The sequence below is a fragment of the Opisthorchis viverrini genome, assembly GCF_000715545.1.
Source record: "Opisthorchis viverrini unplaced genomic scaffold opera_v5_103, whole genome shotgun sequence".
Classification (NCBI taxonomy): domain Eukaryota; kingdom Metazoa; phylum Platyhelminthes; class Trematoda; order Opisthorchiida; family Opisthorchiidae; genus Opisthorchis; species Opisthorchis viverrini.
In genome coordinates this window covers 402151-417895 of record NW_008751758.1, presented here as the reverse complement: position 1 = coordinate 417895, position 15745 = coordinate 402151, and the positions used below count along the sequence as shown (strand labels likewise).

The window sequence follows — 15745 nt, the reverse complement described above, 5'->3', positions numbered from 1 at the left end:
AGGGAAACGAACTGTTAGGCGCGCGCGCACCATGGCGTGATCGGAATCAAGTGGTGTGCCCCAAAAAGAACGGCAGGCTTGAACAGTGGCTGTCAACCGGTGACTGATGGCCACGGGATCCAACTGGGTCCACGGTTGATTTGTAGTTGGCAGCAGCCAGGTTACGCGGCGGGAACGTTTATGTTGAAAGTTCGTACTTGCCAGAAACTGTTCGTGATCAGCACACAAGTGAAGGAGGCGATCTCCGTTGTCTGTGCGGGGAGCATCGATTCAAAATCGACCACCAAAATGTGATTCCATGGAGCTCACACGGCCTACTTGAGCATTCAGATCGCCTGCAAGGATCACAATGTCAGTGCTTTATGCCTGACGAATGAGCCTGGATAGCTCTCGATAGAAATTATCCTTCTCCGCATCAGAACTGCAGTCCGTTGGGGCATAAGCCGACACGACAAACAGGCACCGCTTTTTATGCCGCGATGGACTGAGCTTGAATGAACTGGATAACCGGACGGCGCAGAGACGATTGTTCACTGGGATCCAATCCAGTAAAGCGCGTTCAGCTCTGGGGCTGAGTGCAACTCCAACGCCATATATTCCACGAGTCTCTGCTTCTGGGTCACCAGACACACGGAGGGAGAAATGTGAAAGACCTGGGTTCATCCTTGACGTTCTGAGATGCAGAACCACGCTCGGGTCTTGTGTGCGTGTTTCGGAGACACAGCATACATCAATTTTAAGGGAGTACAAGGTTTCGGCAAGCATTGCCTGTTTGCCAATTTGACATAGAGTACGGACGTTAAGAGCTCCCATATAGAACGTATCCCGTGGATTTAGAAAGGTGTTATTTTATTTAAGGTTTCTAGGCAGCGTGGAGCATAAGACCCTTGGGTCAGATGACTGACAGTCAAATGGCCCAGCGACGTTTGCTTATGCGGTGAGAGGGGGTTGGGGAGGGACATCGGTGGACACTGAACTGCGCGGGCAAATGATACTTCCCGGTTACCCAGGCCGAGGAAGAGGGTTTGGTTGAGACTTCGACTCAAACGTCTGACCCACAAGGCAGTGAGATGACGTAGGGTTTTGTTCAGGGACCCTGATCCTAGCCTCTGACTCAAAAGTCTGACCCATGAGGCAGTGGCCAGTTTGGGGTTTTGTTCGGGGACCCTAACACTAGCCTCTGACTCGAACGTCTGACCCACTAGGCAGTGGGAGGATGTAGGGTTTCTTTGGGGACCCCTGTCCGGAGCCGACGACTGAATAGTTTGCTTAGCTGCAGAGGGTTGGTCTAACCCGAGAGCGCAGTGAAGAAGGCATTACTGTCTCAATCCCGATGCGGCTACGCACAGCAGGTGCGTTTTGAACACCACCGGGCTCAGTGGTTTTAAAAGTAGTTCGACCGTATTGGATAATGCGCCGGCGGTTTTTGGGGCCGACATTTTCTAACCCACCCCTCCTCGGTGGAAGGCAGCATCGCTGCTTCCATAAATATGGACATGCTGGTCGCCTAGGGGAAACACCTTACTGCCTCCACACTCCTGTCGCAGAGGACAGTACGACTTTACCCCCAGACCGCCCCATAGCACGATTACTCGTAGGGGGGGGTCTCGCTGCTCTTGGTCTGGCTGCCACCCTCTGGCCTTCTTTGCATGGTTGCACCTTGTGGAACGAAGTTCCAACCAGTGTAGCCCGCGGGATCATTGCAGCACTGAAACCCGACCACCACGTTAAGGCGGCAGCTTTAGGTCGGGACGGCAGGTAATAATTGTGGCGAAACCATATTCTACGAACTTCATCTGCGTTTGTTCAGTAGTCGCACTTGGGCAGTGAACAGTATGTTGAATCGCACGTATGCAGACAGTACAGTTAGGTAGACCATGGTTCTATAGGAAATTGACCGTAAATCGTGAGGAGAATTAAAGAAAGGCTTACGGCTATATTGAAAATTGGGCATTCAGCAACACAGGATAACACACGAAGTCCAGTGTGCTGTCGGACAAGTAAAACGGAAAAAAATGTTGTTCAGTTCAAAGTTGGACAAATATTCAACAACAAGCCCAGACATAAATGTAAACAAATCGTCTGCAGAAAAACGGTCGAGGTAGAGTCCGCATTGTATAAAATAGAACAGTTCGGTCTTAAATCTTGTGCAGTCACCGGAAGGGTGATGAATTTGCCTGAGGAATATGGAAACAGCTAAGTGCGTCACGTAATTAACACTCTCCCGGTGTCAAGGGTGAACATTGAACTTCAATGGTTTGCTCGAAAAAACGCAATTTTCGAAAATCTCCCTTCAACTGTCCCTTCATCGTTCGAACCATGACGTAACGAAGTCGTCCATCTTTTCCTAACTTAACCGTTTGTAGAACACCCTTCGGCCATGAACCCCAAGATACGGACCTATCGGCTGAGAGAATCAAGTCCCCCACCTTAACCTCACGGCCTGATTCCACCCACTTGTGTCTTTGATGCAGCATAGGTAAGTATTCCCTCATCCATCGGACCCAGAAAGCATCTGCCAACTTTTGCGCCTTGCGCCATCGTCGAGTTAGTTTCATGTTCGGTCCAGGTGAGCTTTCGACTGACGGGTTACCGCGGAGTAACAAGAGGTGATTAGGAGTAAGTGCCCCAAGATCGATAGGGTCATTCTATAACATTGTCAGGGGTCGGTCATTGATGATTTTTTCTTCTTTGGTTAGCGAAGATGTAAGGACTTCATCAGTTACTAGTTGATCACCAAGTAATGGTCTTAATATCCTCCGAATACAGCGTACCATTCTTTCCCAGATGCCTCTGCCTGTGGCTGGCCTTGGTGGAGAAAAGAACCAGTCACATCCTCGTTGCAGCGGAGCTTTAGACACTCTCTCCTGGTTCATCTGATGTAGGTTCTGTTTGAGCTCAAGTTCAGTTCCACAAACATTAGTGCCATTAGCTTTGTAGATACAAACTGGACATCCTCGCTGAGCAGTAATCCTAGAAAAGGAGCAGAAAAACGAGTCCGTTTCGGAGAAAAATCTACCTCAATATGCACAGCAAGCAATGCCAAGCAAGTATAAACACAACCGGAACATTTTCCGAACTCACGACCTCGCTTTACCAATAGCGGTTCGAAATAATCAACACCAGCCTCTGCGAAGGAGGCTTCATGAGCTAAGATTCTACCCTCGGGAATGGGAGCCATAATTTGTACTTCAGGTTGAGAATGCCAGCATTTGCAGTGAAAAGAAGGATATAGAAATCTCCGAATGTCTGCTTGACTTTGATAACGAAATATTTTTCACGTAGCGCATTAAGAACATACAACGTTCCAGCATAGCCTTTCAGCATATGAATATGATGGACGAGGAGCCCGGTTACGAAATGATGACTTGAGAGAATTACTGGATGCCTCATTTCGAAGGGCACTGAAACCCATCTAAGGCGTCCTTCAACACGTAGAATACTTTCGTAGATAATTAGTGAGAGTCGTCGTACCCGAACCGGTAATCGCAGGTCCTCCAAGCTTTATAAGATACTGTGAATTTCAGTAGTTTTATTTCGTTTGCGAAACAAGCTGTTTGAACCGACCTAAGGATAAGACATTTCGCTCCAACAAATCCTTTCTGGTCAATCTACCACATAACTCGTCTCCAGGCAGCACAGATCTTCTGCGTCTCATCCATACGCAGAAACGGTGCAGTCATATCACTAGTCTATTAGCAGACTCCAACTGGACACGCCTTCGAAACAATCAATCCAGTAAACATAAGCGGAGGTCGTATAATAAGATATGGTAGGATTTTCATGAGACGCCGAGGGATGGCAGAAAACTGGATAATTGATTTTCAAGGCACTCATTGCCTGAACGCACTATTGTTATATCCCCGTTAAAATGTTGCCCATAACGAAGAAAATTGTAAAAAATATAGATCAAATTTTATTTCTGGTTAAGTTTTGAAGACGGAAGCGGTATTCAACTTTCAAATCTGGATGAGCTTCGTACTCTCGGATAGCTACGTGCATGCAAAATGCTCAGAGATTCAACTACTCAATGTAGTAGAAGGCACTCTAAAGATGAGAACACTTTTCACTGAAGTTCTTCATTTGTCCCACTATGAACAGAACAAAAAGTAGAGCATAATTGTTTCTTAGTAATGCATGAAACAAGCTGATTTAGTGTACCGCAAACCAAATATTATTCCCGCGTTTGCGGTCGGTTTAGGATCAAACTGAGCAGTTGCCGTGCAACTGATTGACACAACTGCACGGAAGAGCTTACGAAAGCGGTAACCCGCTGCTTATTTCTGGTAAAGGACGTCAGGAAACTGATACAGCCATCTTAACAATCAAAGTTCGGCATCAACAAAAGCTGTCTGATATTCGTTGCAATGCAGTAATATGTAATATCACAATATTCAAGCTGCGACTGAATGCAGAATGGCCCTTTCGACATCGGGGTAGGTTTAGTCAAACACAGTGAATAATCTGTCATTAACAATATTTCAGGATACGCAAACGTCGCTTGCGAAAACGCAGAAGTAAAGTGGGCATATACAACAAGCCGTCAGTTAGTAGTCAACTAACACATGTTAGCACAGCAAAAAGTTAGGTTCTACGTTTTTGTGAGGCACTGTATGGTAAATGAAACCTTATGGATGACGAACCAATGTTGAAAATCTACTTAAAATGTAGTGTTTAGCAACATAAGCTGCCATGCCAACTATGAGGTAGGCCGAGAATGGTGAAGTCTATATTGGGAATTTATAAGCTTATTCATGTTTGCTACTAAGTAAAGGTTCAAGTAGAATAATCCCTCAAGCAGTTCTCGGCAAAATCGTCGTTAGAAGCTAAAGCCAAACGTATTCATCTTATCCAAGGTCATCACAGGTTTATGCAAACTGTTGGTAGGAAACTACGTCTGTGTCAGCAGCGAGGCCTTTGATGATAAGATGATAACCGATGCTCTCACAAAACAGTTATTTATGTTCAGCTGACTATTGAACCCCATGGATTGATTCAGCTGAAAACATCGCACGGCTTTGCAATATGCAAGGTGATTCTGAAACCGTTTTGCTTGAGGTGCTCCAAAACGTAGCATGTCAATTTCGACGAAAACAACCTCGGATATATTTTCTGTCCACCATTTTCTATCGCCCATCTGACAGATTCCTGGTTGTGCACGGCCTTGCCCGAAAATTCTGCGGGTTTGTTAACCCATTCTGGAGAACGGGGATTTTACCTACCTTGCATATGGGGAGCAACAACGGAACAAAATCTGAATCAGTCACTTAACACGACCGAGGTGCTATCAACTGAACAGACTATGGATGACGCAGACAGCGCATGGAGGCTCTCTGGGTGCACAAACTTAAGCTGCGCAAAGGACTCGCAAATACGGCAGCTCTATGCGGTTGTTGGTACTTAAAGCCCGATTGCGGCTGCTGGGTTCCCTTTGGAAAAAAATTTTAATTGATATTTCTTTTTGAACGTAAGATGATTAATCTTCTGGAATATGTTTTTAGATGTATTTTTCGGATAAGCATGTTCCAAACAACGTCAGAGTGATACTAGAAAACCGCATTTAAATTGCTTTCAGTGCGTACTGTTACGCAAAATCCCAAGCTTTAGTTTAGGCACCTTGTTATTCCTAAGCAGATTTTGTGCTTTCGGCGGCAACCCACTAGAGCTAGGGTGTGAAGGAGAGCACGTTCAAATTGTTAATACACAATTGGAACCTCAAAACGTGATGGTGACACTTTGTGTACATGAATATATGTTGCGCAAGCAAAACTTGTTTATCCCCGTCCAACAATGACTTCCAGAGAAGCAACGAACTACGATTAGGCTTGTCATCAGACTCGTATTGAACGATCGAGCACGATCTTTCAACATTCTCCTGATTGCTAATGTAAGTTGGAGTTTCCCAGGAAAACGCTCTCGGATCTGACATTCCACCTAACCAATAATTAAACGGTTGGTCAAAATAAATGGCACGTATATCAGCGCTTTTAACTCGGACAGCAATGTCGTTTGAGAAGCCTATTTTAGATAACCAAAGGTGAGGGTAGAAATGAAAAGCTCCAGCTGGACGGTGCTCGTTTGACAGCAACTATATCTTGGTCACACCGGGGCCTATATGGTGGATAAGGCATCGTTCCCTGGATTTTATTTAGGCAGGGTAAAATAATTTTTCGCTACAACTTTTCCAATGCAGCTGGCACAATCAAGATTTCTGCGAACAATATCCTAATATTTTCACTGATCAACGATTATTTGGTAACACCCGTAACCCCGAGTGGCTATCATTAATCGAGTGTGGGCGTAGCCACCACAAGCAATGAGAGCGCAAGCTGGTGATTTCGCCGCAAGTCGATTACCTGTATTGCCTAAAATGGAAATGTGTGCATGCATTTGGAATGCACTGGCCACAATCCACCAACAGATATCAGGACGGTTAAAAATAGCCACAACTGGGATCGGAAATTCAGCAGGGTCCAAGGGATCTCCATTAATCACTTGGAATCACCAGCAACCACATTTAACTCCCAGTAACCCATTTAAATTTCGAAGGCATGCTTGAAACGAAGTTACAAAGTTTTCAAAATTGCAAAGATGCGTACAATTAATCCATTGGGCATCGTGTAATGAGAGCTGCATGTAGTGAAGCCGACATCCGCGTGACTGAATTTTGGGGAATGAAGAGATTGCACGCGATGAAGACTGAGATAGTGCCCAACCCCGGTATTGCAGAGCCATGAAAACGATGAAAAATGACGGCAAAAAAGAACATCACAACTACGCTAGCGTTAAGGTATAATTCGTAGTCCAGCCTTGCACCGGATGATCGGCGTCCATTAGTCGGAGGTGCATTTACGATAGGTTTCATAATGCATGTGTGATCAGGTCGCAGAATGAACGGTTTGAAAATAAGTAGACATCATAAATGTTGAGTACATTTTTATTTGCGTAGAAATGCTTAAAACCTCAAATAATCAGGAACACTTTTTACTAAGCAAGCAAATCGTGAACTACGTCAAAACATTGTAGTCAAGGGGGCTGTAAAAGAAGAAGCGATTAGTCACTTGCGTCAGTCACACAAGCTCCTGTAATTTAGTGCCACGACTTTTGTTGCGCTTCTCGTTTATTGTCAAAACACACAACTTGATCGATTCGCCAGTTTGCACAACAAACCACATGACACCCGCATGATTCATATTCTAATCTTCCATTTACTCAGCCCTCGTTAAGATGAACGCCGGCGTATGACTTATTAGATATACAATAACCTTATCGCGTGGCAAACGCAATGAGAATATTTTGAGCCGTATTTGCAAACATGCGTTAACTGGTGAGGTAGCCGTGTGCATGCTGTACGTGCAACCATGAAAGTGGGAATTAAGTAACAGCGATTGTAAGCAATATGTTGATTCCATGGCATAGAAGACTCTACATGTACACAGATGTACCACAACTAGCGGAGTCTCGGCTTATTTGCGCCTGCCTTTGTCATTATTACGTCAACAGGAGGAAGAGCAGGAACAATGGTTGAAATTAGCAAAGAAATGTGTTTAGAACAAATGTGTCAGGGTCTCCTGCAATTGCCCATTTGTATAAGGATATGCTTTGCTACATTTTATGCTGTATTGCAATCTTAGAGTCTCAAGGAAACATCCTTGCTTGAAGTTCTGGGATTTGATCCGTAATCCAAAAAACCATTACATCTCACAACAGTCATCCATACATAACCGTCCAGTTTAGTTCAATTTCCAGGTGTATAGCGAGTACAAAGACAGTCAGTTGGAGCTCGCAAATAACTGTGACTTGAGTGAAACTTCAGTACGGAAAAACGGATTTGATAGATTCCTGACATTGAATTGGTTCAGCTTGTTCACACGGCACTGATGTGGAAGCTGCATCCGATCGCCTTTGATTCTATGGCCCACCTACCGCCATGATCCGTAACATATATTTTATTCATTCAGATTGTTGAGGTTCCTGATACAGAACTTTGAGTGACGCGTTGGTTCGGCGATCCCGAATATCAAAAGCAAGAATTGGGTTCGTAATCATACCGTACTATTTACACAAAAGTAAGCAATTGTGTACAGCAAACCTCGATTGTTCACGTTCGTAGCGTCATCAAGTTGGCAGGTCTGTCACTGGCCGGCACAGTGCAGTGTCAAAGTGTGTACACCAAACAACGGCGAGTGGAATGATGAATCGGTAGCGTGGGTTGCGGTCGTCCATTTCGACGACGGTCTCATGATTCTCATTGGACGTGCGATCACACGGAAATTAAGAAGAAACAAGCCAAGGCGGGCTCAGCAAACGGGAAATGGACGCGCCTGGGTAAGTAGGTCAGCAGCGCACATTCACACACAGACCCCATATGTCAATAGACAGGTGTCGGAAAGGACGGCCTCTGCGGTAAGGTTGGTGGCGGTTACGGATAATCAAAACAGCTTGAGGTCGAAAGAACTAAGGCGGAGTAAGCAAACGAGTGGGGGAATTATCATGAGGTCAAGTCAGATTCAACACAAAGATTCAAATTGTGTACTATGTGTGATTATACATTGTTACTGGAAATTGTGCTGGTGGTCTCGATATCACCGTCATCCAAAATGTAGCCTGGTGTGTTCAATTCTGCTTGGTAAATGGTTGTCTCCTTGTGGACTGTTTGTTTGCATACAAACATCCACGATCTGCCGGAAATATTAGCAAGGTGGTAAAGGAGTACGTGTACTATCGGAAATGTATTCACACAAGGTCCAAAAAGGCTGTTCCCAACGAAAATTAATTATGAAATAAAATATTCGCTTCACTTATTATTCCGACAACCATGCAGGCGCAGAAGCAACCTAATTCAAATTTGTGATGGAAATAACCACTCTCTCTATTACATTTCATCTGGACAGAATTTCGGCTCCTCACTTTTTAGAATGTTTCGGTGTAAATAATGCGGCATTGCCGTTATTCTTGCCTTCTGGCACCCTTGTCATAGTTATTTATGTGCAAAAATTTTTTTGTTGAATTGCAATGGGAAAAGAAATAATAATCCAAGAATTTATCGCTTAGGAAACAATTGCAGTTGGTTTTTGAAACGAAACGTCATAGTGATAAACTTGAGGAGGAACACTTCAAATTAACTGAGTGATTGGGAATCAGACAGACCTGTGTTGTGTGGAAAGCAAAATTTCCCTTTTAGTCTTCTCGTGAGATCAGCTTTTCAATAACCGACACTCGGATAAAAAGTGCCCGATAGGACGGCTTTTGTCCACAAATACGTGGGCACCCTACTCACGTCGGTTTATAGTTTGTTACATCTTTCTTCATCTGTTACCTTTACAGCCTGATTCAGTAGACTACGTCATAAAACACATAACCGTGCACCCAAACACAACAATTTGGATGTGTGCGTACGCATTTCAACTAATCTAAAAGCTGACATGTGCACCGTTTCGCTTATAATATCTACACAGCCGTTCGTTCGGCTGACGCAAATCGACGAGTCCTTATGTATATGGGTTAGAATATAACTTGTCTCAGTGCCAAACGTATTTGTGTGATAGAAGACAGAGCGTCTCATGATTCTCATTGGACGTGCGATCACACGGAAATTAAGAAGAAACAAGCCAAGGCGGGCTCAGCAAACGGGAAATGGACGCGCCTGGGTAAGTAGGTCAGCAGCGCACATTCACACACAGACCCCATATGTCAATAGACAGGTGTCGGAAAGGACGGCCTCTGCGGTAAGGTTGGTGGCGGTTACGGATAATCAAAACAGCTTGAGGTCGAAAGAACTAAGGCGGAGTAAGCAAACGAGTGGGGGAATTATCATGAGGTCAAATCAGATTCAACACAAAGATTCAAATTGTGTACTATGTGTGATTATACATTGTTACTGGAAATTGTGCTGGTGGTCTCGATATCACCGTCATCCAAAATGTAGCCTGGTGTGTTCAATTCTGCTTGGTAAATGGTTGTCTCCTTGTGGACTGTTTGTTTGCATACAAACATCCACGATCTGCCGGAAATATTAGCAAGGTGGTAAAGGAGTACGTGTACTATCGGAAATGTATTCACACAAGGTCCAAAAAGGCTGTTCCCAACGAAAATTAATTATGAAATAAAATATTCGCTTCACTTATTATTCCGACAACCATGCAGGTGCAGAAGCAACCTAATTCAAATTTGTGATGGAAATAACCACTCTCTCTATTACATTTCATCTGGACAGAATTTCGGCTCCTCACTTTTTAGAATGTTTCGGTGTAAATAATGCGGCATTGCCGTTATTCTTGCCTTCTGGCACCCTTGTCATAGTTATTTATGTGCAAAAATTTTTTTGTTGAATTGCAATGGGAAAAGAAATAATAATCCAAGAATTTATCGCTTAGGAAACAATTGCAGTTGGTTTTTGAAACGAAACGTCATAGTGATAAACTTGAGGAGGAACACTTCAAATTAACTGAGTGATTGGGAATCAGACAGACCTGTGTTGTGTGGAAAGCAAAATTTCCCTTTTAGTCTTCTCGTGAGATCAGCTTTTGAATAACGGACACTCGGATAAAAAGTGACCGATAGGACGGCTTTTGTCCACAAATACGTGGGCACCCTACTCACGTCGGTTTATAGTTTGTTACATCTTTCTTCATCTGTTACCTTTACAGCCTGATTCAGTAGACTACGTCATAAAACACATAACCGTGCACCCAAACACAACAATTTGGATGTGTGCGTACGCATTTCAACTAATCTAAAAGCTGACATGTGCACCGTTTCGCTTATAATATCTACACAGCCGTTCGTTCGGCTGACGCAAATCGACGAGTCCTTATGTATATGGGTTAGAATATAACTTGTCTCAGTGCCAAACGTATTTGTGTGATAGAAGACAGAGCGTACGCAATGATGATGACCCTTCTGGATCGTGAACCACCCGACACTATCTTTAGTCGTCAATTGAGCGCCTTAGCTGCCGCCAGCACTAATCCCTGCCTTCTTTAGGGCTTGTCACAAATCGAGCTTCACTCCAACCGCCCAACTATTGAGCTAAATTATTTCATTAGATCAACCGTTTTTTAATAATTTAGGAGAATCATGTGCTTGGAAGGCTACAAATGATGAACATTTCCTACCTGACATATTTTATCGATCAGATAAAGATCAATGCTGCAAAGACATCGAAGACGAACAGAAATCAACCTCAATGGGACCGCACACAGCCGCATATCAATGTTTTTTTGAAATTATATCAAAATGGCCGCTTGCTCCGGCCAAAACGCAAAATTGATGATTATGAGGGATGGCGTGTGTATGAGCTGAACACCGTTTGGTAATTTTCAACAATTCATAGACCGCAGAAAATGCACATTGCGGTCACCAACTTCCAAATATTTTGCAGTTGCATGAGACAAATGAGATTCGGTGTCAAAGACGTGAGCGCAGCCTTATTATGAATTCCATTTCTACCATCAGGTTTTCCAAAAAATCACAATAGGTTAGCACCAAAGCAGCAAGTTGAGTTTCCTGCCACGACTAGTTGAGGAGATGCCGACATTACAGAGAAAACATAGCTGCCTAAAGATTTGAAAACAGCTGGCGTACCTAAACAAAGAAATTCCTACCTGCGTCCGTGGAGGCCAAACCCAAATGACCCAGTAGTGGTACAACCGACACCAGGATGCTTTTTTTCACATATTGGTCGATTTTCTCCCAGATCAGTGTAACCTGTGAACGCCAATTCCGATGCGGGATAATTCTAAAACGTTGGACTTATATATGTCAAAAGATTCCCGGGCTAGAAATGTAGAAATATATATCATCAAAGGCAATCACCTAGTCATAAAACGTTGTCGAAGGAAATGCTGAAACAAAATGTCACATAAAAACATGTGAAATTGTTGCAATGTCGAACTGAAAATGAGTTTTGTACATTTCACATAATTTTGGCCCCTAGGGTGATTTAGGTTAAACATTCGAACTAGCAAGGATTTTATCAAAATCCTCCGCCAAATTAAGTTTCATGCATTTATCTTCATCTTTTGTGGACCACGTATGACTCACATATGTCGCGGTTTTCTAAAGAAAACTAAAGTACAAACAACACTATATTTGTTGAAACAGTTTACAATAGCCTCTCTCCATGCAATGTATACGAATGGATTTGCAAGGAAAACGTAGATTGGGAGTGCAAATTCTTCTTCATGATTAATTTTCTTTAGATCGTTTCAAATGACCATGTATCAAATGAAATCGCATCTTGATACATCACTTCCAAAACGCTCAGAATTCGTACATGTAAACCACGTTTGTTGACACCGTTGGACAAACGTACTGGACGTTCATTTTTTCCAGGTTCATCAATGTGCACATTTTGCATACAAACCCGTAAACACTGAACTAAGTTCACTAACAGGTCCTACACTTTTGAGCACTCGGTGGCCTACTATACCGGTTTGCGATCTTTAGTTGACTGCTGAATTTACCGTGGTAAGAACAATAATTTGTCTTCAAATTAAAATTGGTCGCCTGTCCAAAAAGCCCTGAGCCGGTGAATGCACGATATTTTCACACTGTATTGTGCGGCCTCATTAGTGTTGTGATCGCCGCTGATGAGTGACCGTTGGACATCTACACTTCAAATATGACTATCAATCTATGACTAGTTATCTATGTCTATCAGCGAAACGTATCGCAAAACCGCTGAATTATTTGTTAGTCCGAACCAAACTTCTGTCAATTTTCACTAGTTAACGTAGACGGGAGCAGCAGTCGATGAACGGCGAAAAATCCGGAATGCAGCTTCAAACCGCAATGCGTAAATCACAGAATCATTCAAATGTACCCAGAAGACGCGCAGAAATTTAACACAGATACACCTTTCTGGAAATCCAAATTGTTATTTCGCGAGAAGCCGAGAGACGGCAGAAACCTGGATAATTGATTTTGAAGGCACTCATTGCTTGAACGCATTATTGTTATATCTCCGTTTGATAATTGATTTTCAAGGCACTCATTGCCTGAACGCACTATTGTTATATCCCCGTTAAAATGTTGCCCATAACGAATTGTATTGTAAAAAATATAGATCAAATTTTATTTCCGGTTAAGTTTTGTAGACGGAAGTTTTTTTATCTGATGTTGTGCAACATGGTGTTTTAACAAAAATTGGATGGCTTTAAACGCACTTGTCAAATTTGCAAAGCTTGTTTGTTTTACAATCTTCGAATGGAAATATAAGATGGATTTTATTCGGGCATTCCGCAGTATCATTTTTCCAGCCCCTCAGTACAAGCGGTATACAACTTTCAAATCTGGATGACTTTCGTAATTTCGAATAGCGATGCGCATGCAAAATGCTCAGAGATTCAACTTCTCAATGTAATAGAATGCACTCTAAAGATGAGAACTCCTTTCACTGAAGTACTTCCTTTATCCCACTATGAACAGAGCGAAATCTAGAACATAATTTCTCCTTAGTAATACATGAAACCTTATTCTGATTTAGGGTACCGCAAACAAAATTCCATATATGCGTGTGGATTTATACAATGCCTATAACGTGCGGCCGGTTTAAGATCAAACTTAGCAATTACCGTGCAAGTGGTTGACACAACTGCACGGAAGAGCTTACGAAAGCGGTAACCCGCTGCTTATTTCTGGTAAAGGACGTCAGGAAACTGATACAGCCATCTTAACAATCAAAGTTCGGCATCAACAAAAGCTGTCTGATATTCGTTGCAAGGCAGTAAAATTTTACATCATCATATTCAAGCTGCGACTGAATACAGAATGCTCCGTTCGACAACGAGGTAGATTTATGCAAACCCTTTAAGTGATTTCATTCTTTAACAATATTTCTGGATACGTAAACATCGCTTGTGAAAACGCAGCAGTAAAGTGGGCATATACAACAATGCAGTTAGTCAGTAGTCAACTAAAACATGTTAGCACAGCAAATCATTCAGGTTCCACCTTTTTGTAAAGCACTGTATGCTGAAGCGGCCTTTATGTATATAGTGTGTGATTTGCTCTGTCTTCCTAAGGTTCATTACTTTCAGGCTTACGTTGTAGCGCCTTGACATTTATTACCATGCTCTCTATCGCGTTACTGAATCATGTCAAGGGTAACATCCTTTTGATTGTATGACGCACATCGGCTAAATTTGGTGATCAGTCATGAATGTTTGTAGAATATATATATACGCCCATAGGTACAGAATGGTGAAACTGCTTGTAGAGACAATGTTAGGCAAGGTCATCCTAACCCTGATTTTCACTTCTGGATATTCAGGCGAGCACATTTATCCGCGTCCGAGTACACTGAAACAATTCACCTCAAGAATCGTAAATTTTGTGGACACTTGTTTTCACTGTGCCCTGCTTCCTGGTAAACGTATAATTTGTTATACTATTGTCCTCAAGTTTAACCTAAGGTCCAATTGGCCAATGCGTACCCACCTATTCGGTGTGTATTTGGCTTTTGCCGTTCCAGCCTGATAAATTTGATACATCATACCTTGCGCCAATCTTATTGTGGTAACAACTCTAGCAAACATTTACGCTAGAAGGAAACAGTAATTACAAAGGTGTATTCAAGCTGGAACTTAAATAGGCAGCAGATGCTTACCTTTGAAATATGAATAACATCCGAATAATTTATTAGGAAATCAAGTTGTTTATTGTTGTTGCCGCTCAGGTTGCAAGAGAAGTTAGCTGCAAGGCCATGTGAAAATATGTGAGAGTTAGGTTTCCAAAAATGTACATCGTAGTATCTTTTTTCTAAATTTTTGTCCTATTTAACCCAGTTGGCTTCAAAATCTGGTCTGCTGAAACACCGAGTTTGTTTTCTCCACTTTGATTTTACTTCCACCTAAAGCGGAGCCGATGCTAGATATAACTCCCAGTAAGTTAACGGTTATTGTATGTCCCATGTAAGAATGGACGTCTTGTAGAATGTGTGATTTGGGTATCACAATTCGTAGAGTGAAGTGCTACTATGACGTCATTTGCCATGTAATAAAAGTTCCCCTCCAAGACAAGTTGTACAACTAAATCGTGAAATAAATCTGCATTCTGTAAGGTCCGATATTTAGGAAAGGGTCACGATTATTTTGTAATGTCGATTTACAGGACAAAATGCTGCCTGAAACCCCAAAGTGCGTGGAAAAATTTGCAAGGTTAATTTGAGAAATTTGCAACAATGTACTTATACGGAATGCATCTCTGAAAGTTGCACATTCATAATCCAAAGACAAATCGAAATTCCCACTCATGAATTCCACATCTTAGCATTCTTTATTTGTCTGGTTTAACGACCCCTCTCTAGTTACACAAGGAACTGTTTTAGCCTATTTCTATTCTTTGTTGCAGCCGCGTTGTGCTCTGTGGCTGAAAGGGTTGGGTGAACAATAACACCGGATAGTCAAGATACGATGAAGACGCCTTTACACGTTGGATAGAGGTGTCCAAGTTTTATCCTAATCTGTCTGTGGATTATTCGTACTAGAAAGCAGTACCGTAATTCCCCCGAAAATGCCTGGTTCCCAGTGCAGACTTTAGCAGCTTTAGACAATCATTGGAATATCGCTCCTTACCTCCTATTTTGATTCCCATTATATCTTCAGGAAGTTTGTATAGGTCTAGTGCACATACCGATGGAATACCGATGGTTGAACATTTCAGCAAATGTGTGTTGTTTTTATATAGAAACCAAGTATAGTTATTAATTATAATTTCAATAACAGTATCTTACTTCTTGGAG

General features: G+C 42.6%; 1 protein-coding gene across 1 annotated transcript; it reads right to left on the bottom strand.

The window, feature by feature from the left end:
* Window positions 1-2648: 2648 nt before the first annotated feature.
* Window positions 2649-14495, bottom strand: T265_05430 (hypothetical protein; the record flags this gene model as incomplete). Its single annotated transcript, XM_009170437.1, has 2 exons — window positions 2649-2973; window positions 14443-14495. The coding sequence occupies 2 exons, from the start codon at window positions 14493-14495 to the stop codon at window positions 2649-2651; spliced, it is 378 nt and encodes a 125-aa protein (XP_009168701.1).
* Window positions 14496-15745: the final 1250 nt, after the last annotated feature.